This window comes from Acomys russatus, chromosome 21 (assembly GCF_903995435.1).
Source record: "Acomys russatus chromosome 21, mAcoRus1.1, whole genome shotgun sequence".
Lineage (NCBI taxonomy): Eukaryota > Metazoa > Chordata > Mammalia > Rodentia > Muridae > Acomys > Acomys russatus.
The window spans coordinates 24,711,251-24,717,250 of NC_067157.1; the positions used below are offsets into that span (position 1 = coordinate 24,711,251).

General features: G+C 40.4%; 1 protein-coding gene across 2 annotated transcripts in view; it reads left to right on the forward strand.

The window, feature by feature from the left end:
* Positions 1 to 5,167, forward strand: part of Ncoa7 (nuclear receptor coactivator 7) — a 127,265-nt gene extending 122,098 nt beyond the window's left edge. For both annotated transcript variants that reach the window (XM_051164606.1, XM_051164607.1), the window contains 3 exons: positions 3,504 to 3,599; positions 3,962 to 4,035; positions 4,348 to 5,167. In XM_051164606.1, coding sequence (XP_051020563.1) covers positions 3,504 to 3,599; positions 3,962 to 4,035; positions 4,348 to 4,483 — 306 coding nt within the window. In that variant the 3' untranslated portion in view covers positions 4,484 to 5,167. The remainder of the gene's footprint in view (positions 1 to 3,503; positions 3,600 to 3,961; positions 4,036 to 4,347) is intronic.
* The last annotated feature ends 833 nt before the right edge of the window (positions 5,168 to 6,000 follow it).

The following is a 6,000-nucleotide window of genomic DNA, read 5'->3' on the forward strand; positions in this document are numbered from 1 at the left end:
GTGGTCTGGTGAGGTTGTGGAAGAAACAGTCCTCTTCCCTCCTCCTCCTCTTCTTCTTCTTTTTCTAGAAAGTGGAGGAAAACTGTTACTATTTTTACTACTCTTGTATCAGGATTGATAACATTTTGCTTAATAACAATACAAGCTGAATAATGGGTACAATTAAGATGAAAACTGAAATAAAACCACAAAGTAAAGTCACATAGAAAGTTATGAGATGTTTGAAAAATTGGTCTTCTGTCTTGGATAAGATTGTGACTAGCCACATAAGTAGGTTACAAAATATACATTAGTTTTCTCTCTGTTTAGCAGTGATATCAAACTTGAAGAATAAGAGGTCCACGTTGAGAAGGTATCAGTGAGTCACAGTTTAACCAGGCTTTCTGCCAGTAGTAATGTCACACAGGCCTGACACTGACGCATCACCATTGTCAGGCAATTGAGCAGTGATTCTCAGCCTTTCTGATGCTATGACCCTGTGATGACCCTAACCATAAAATTACCCCATTACTACTTTATAGCTGTAATGTAACTACTGTTAGGAATATCAGATATACAAGATGTCTTATATGAGATAACCCCCTCCCCTCCCCGCCCCCACAGAAGTCACGACCCACAGGTTGAGAACCTCTGCGGTACATGCCACAGGCCCTGCAGGTGTGTGTGTTGTTGAAGATACTAGGACGTGTGCTTTGCACATTCTAGCCCCTTCACCCCAAGGAAAGAAGGGGGCCTTGCTGTTTATGGGAACATGGCAGACATATCAGAAGCTAGCATCACACATGCGGAATGAGAGTAAGGAGCTGCGTAGAACCAGTCCTGGGTGAAACAAAAAACAAAAAAACAAAAACTATGAATTATGGGAATCATAAAAACAACAATCCTTTCCAGTCTTTGGAAATTGTCCTGAAGGCATGCAGCAAATGAAGAAATATTTACTCAAGAAAATCTAATAGATCTCAGTAATAACAGTGAAATTCTCTGGCACTTGAGACACAACCCACTTCTCACTCCACCAAAAACCCCAGCTCAAGCATGTAGTTTCACTCTGGGCCTGTGTGGCCCAGGAGATGGGGGTTCCCTCCTCCCTCAGCTGCCAGCCGTCTGTCCCGCCCAGGTGCAGGTGCCCAGCACTTCTTATAGCTCTCTCAAGCTCAGTGTTTCCCAGATGAAAAGTCAAGCAAGCCTAGAGGGAGGCGGCCCTCTTCCTCCACCCAGCCCAATCTCTACTTCAGAAATGGCAGGTCACAAACACCAGACATTCCATTGTTCTTGTTTCTGCTGTGGATGAGCATTGTCTGAGGCAAGCCAAGGCCAGAGCAAGCTCTGTTTCTAAAGCAAGGTTGTTTTTCTGAGAAAAGCAGGCAGCTGTATAGCTGAAGCTCCAGTTCCATGACTCAGGGACTCAGGGACTTGTTCCAGGAGGAGAGGCCAGCCATAGGGCATGGAGCCCTGATGCCCTCCCCACAGAGCCGGTAGCCTTAGATAAGTCTATGGGAGTTCAAGGACAAGGATATTTCCAGCAGTGACTACCTGTTAGCTTATAAACGCTTGCCAGGAGTTGGGTTCACCTTGGAAACGTGCTTTCCTACCATGTGTGAAGCCCCCAATTCAGTCCTTAGCACCCCCCATAAAAAAGCTGAGAGGAAAGAGCAACTAGACACTCTCAGATTTTATATCAACCTTCATTACACTATTTCCAGTTTTCTTTAGTTGTATGGGTTCCTTTTTATTTTTTTCTGATATTACTAAATGTATTGCACTTTGATTATATACAAATACCATTATCTAAAACGCTTTCTGTACTTTTCCCATTGAATAAATAGAAAAGGAGCATACATCTTTGTTTATATAGTTCCTGAGCAACAAATCCAATAAATATCCCTGGCATTATTCAATCTTTAGCCCTTAAATAGGTTTCCATGATCACTGAAAAAATAATTTAGCTGAGAAATATTATTTAGAATGTTGTAGAGGGCTACAAAGTGTGGAGGGCTTTTCCTATTGTGTCATCATTTCCCCCTGTTAAAAGATTCTGTTACCTACCTGACGTAGTTTAAGATCATGCTTTAAAAAATGAAAGATGCTTTTCTGTTGTATTCCAGTTCCTTTATTAGGAGAAGAGAAAGTGATTGTATTTTATTTTTTAAATGTTTTACTTTTCTTTGTTCTTAGCAGTCGTAGAGAAAATTTGGGGGCAGGAAGTATAAAAACCTTTGTTTAGAATCAAAAGTCTCTAATGTTTAGTTATTTTTTTAAATATGACTAATGAATAAGAGAGCACACAATGGTTTTGACCCAATTAAAGTACTGTTTGAAAAATTGTGAGATGTTTTCAAAGAACCTGCACTAAGGCAATGTTTTTCATATAGCCTGTGGAGTGGAGGACACATGAATCACTCACTGAGTGACATTTTCATGGGATGTATGCCCTCGTCTCCTGTCTCACTTGGGTACACTGACTAGGATGTGGACAGAGGGACAGAAAGCTGAGGCAGCGCCTCACCATACTCTATGGCTGACTCTCCTACCTCCTCTTCAGAAGTAGAAGAACCACTGGTGTAAATACATCACATTTAGTAGGGCAGTGGTGGCGCACGCCTTTAATCCCATCCCTCAGGAGGCAGAGGCAGGTGGATCTCTGTGAGTTCAAGGCCAGCCTGGTCTTACAGAGTGAGTCCAGGACAGCCAAGACTACACAGAGAAACCCTGTCTTGGCTGACTTCCCACCCCAACCCCCACCCCAAATGACATTTAAAATCAAGAGTTAGTTACCTTTTTATTAAAAGTCACTTCAAACTAAGTATATTGATCCATCATATTTAAGCATTTTACTCATTGATTATTAAAAGCTGAAGCGGGGAGAGGAATGAACAGCCTTGATGTCAGTTAAAAAACACACAGGAAGGCCAGACATGATGGCTCACGCCTATAACCCCACGAGGCTAAAGCAAGAAAATTTTGTGGAATGCCAGCTGCCAATTTAGGCTACACTGTGAGTTCCAAGGTAGCCTATCCTGTATCATACAACCCTGTCCCAAGAAGCAAAAGTAAATACAAAACTCAGTCATTCTAGAGATGTGATTGTGTCCTGTCAAGCACTCATTTCCGTGTATGACACACATCTTTTTGTTGTTCTCCATAATCGGCTGCAGCAGCCTCTTAGCCACTGAATTGTTGGCCTCTTCAACAAATCACTTCTCTGAACTTCTCTCTGATGGATTTCCCAGGTACCAGGAAGCCTGGCCACATGGGTTCCAGTTAGAGCTGGGGGTATTGTAAATTGCTTTGTTTTGGGTGTGTGTGTGTGTGTGTGTGTGTGTGTGTGTGTGTGTGTGTGTGTGTGTGTGTTTCCCCCACTTCACAGTTCTATTTTAGTAATAACCTTTGCAGAAGGAGTTGTAAGCTGTCCAACAGTAGTGTGTCAGAACTATTTCAGAGGGTCTCTCTCAATGGGGAGTTCAGTTTTGAATATATCTGAATCATCTGTTTTCTTTTCACAGATATTTGGGGCATATGCGACTCATCCATTCAAGTTCAGTGACCACTATTACGGCACAGGGGAGACTTTTCTGTACACCTTTAGTCCTAATTTTAAGGTACCTGAATGTTCAGTTTTGCGTTGTTGGCAGTCAGGGGTGCATGAGGTGCTCACACCCTGGGATAGCAACTGTGTTGTCGTCTTAATTCTCCAAGACTGTAGCACGCAGACTGCTTGAGACCCAACCTTAGGAGTTTCTTGGTCTGGGATACAGAAAGAAACTGAAGGTCAGAGCCAGCACATAATGGAATGGTCTTTCCTATTTCATAACTGTTGGTGATTTCGTGGTGACCATTCTGTCAAGTGCTTCCTTAGTCAAAGGCGTGTTTGCCTTATATACAACATGACTATTCAAGATGTCTTCTCTGTTAATTCTCCAAATTGAAATGTCTGTGTTCTGTGTTGTGTTTCTGCCCCTAGGTCTTTAAGTGGAGTGGAGAAAACTCGTATTTTATCAATGGAGACATAAGTTCTTTAGAACTTGGTGGCGGAGGGTAAGAGTCTTGTTATTTTGTTACTTGGGGATCTGTTTGGACCCAGATAGTTTACTTAAGTAGATTAGTTGGGGCAATGCACTAGCATATGACACTGAGAGTCAAAGATAAATGATTTATCAATATACCTGAGAGACTTCTACCATTTGCCTTTGAGGAGAGACCTGTCTACACAGCTTACTTTTATTTTGTGAGCAGTTTAAAGTTCTGTCTGTCTTGCTCTAAAGGAGAGAAAGCCTGGAGAAGGAAGACAGAAGGCATGCCTGTAAGGGGTGACAGTGTAGTGACCTTTCTCCTTTAACCTTGTTCCAGGGGACGATTTGGTCTCTGGCTAGATGCTGACTTATATCATGGACGTAGCAACTCTTGCAGCACTTTTAACAATGACATCCTTTCCAAAAAAGAAGACTTCATAGTTCAGGACCTAGAGGTATGGACATTTGAGTGAAACTCAGGCTGCCTTAAAATAAAACATTAAGAAGACTGGGTTAGCTTAACCCTGAAACTGGACGCCGAGCCCAGCCCTGGCTGCCCTTCTCCTACAGCAATGCTTTCTTTCTGCCATCATCTCGGCGCTCTATACCAGAGCAGAAAGATTCGGAAAGGGATCTGCAGAGGGCAGGCGCTGAAGACAGAACTCTGCAGTCCAGATTGTTAAAACGAAGACTGCCCTTCCACTGCTTTTAAATCCACACCACGAGAAAGAAATCAGAGTGTTTATGGATGTATGAGTTGAATGCAATTTTTTATTTTTGGTAACTGTGAAAAAAAAATATACTGTGGAAATATATACCTGCCTTGTGTATTTATCAGCATAGTTTCACCAAATGTATAGTTAATTGTTTGCCATGGAAAACTTAATCTGATTTAGAGAAATTGAAAGGACATAGCACTTGAAGGGAATATCTGATTTTTAAAAACCGTTTTATTTATTATTTCTAGTATATTGTCTGAATTATGTTTTTTTTTTCTTTTAATGTGTCAAGTCCTGAAATAAAAAAATGTATACGTTTTGTGCTATGTTTGGGGAACAAGTCTCTTTTGATTTGTATAGTTTTATATTCATTTCTTGCCCTGATCATTTAGGGTGGTGTAATCTTTATTTCTTAATATGATCTATCTGTACATGTGTATGTGTGCACATGTGTGTGTGTGAACTTTCAAAAGTTCATTACCAATGTTTTTTGATCTATTATAGAACAACAGCTTTTCATTTAAGTTTTTAAGGTACAATTTGATACCCTAAGCAGTTGCGTGAAGCAGAATATGGCATTTCATGCAGTTGTAAGTTGGTATTTATCAAAATGAAAACATGGACGTACAACAAATCCTACTTCTGAAAAGAGAATGTTTTGCTTCTTATGAAATTATAGCTTAGTTTCTTAGTTTTTTCTTTCTTTTTTCTTTTTTTTTTTTTCTTGTTTTAGCACAGTTTTCTTCCAGGTGTTTACGTTAATGAATAACCCTCTGTTTTAAAAGGGAGTGTTTAATTTCTGCATTTTTAATGTCAGATGAAAGTGTCCAGTTGGACCAGTTTTCTTGGTTTCTGGAATCTTACTGGAGAAAAAGCAATGCGTTCATATCACAGTTGACAGAAAAAAAGAGAATCTAATTTTTCAAACGTACATTCACTTTCACATCATAAGGCATCTTTCTATTTCAAGTGGTAAGAAATAAAATCATTATTATTATTGATGACCACCCCCTTTTGCAAGCCAAAGATGACTAACGGGAAAAATCAATAAACAGCAGCCAAAGCCGACAAGTGCTCTACCACACATCATTGCCCCAGTGATCTTTGAAAGGAAAATTAACAAACCATGTTTACATAATGTTTCCGTTCAGAATATTTTCTTTAAATCTTTCTTCCATTTTAGATTCCTTCTATGAAAGCACTGTTCAGCGGCCTCTGTCGGGCCCTTAATGGTGATACACACTGCCATTCCATGCTAGTTTAAATGAATG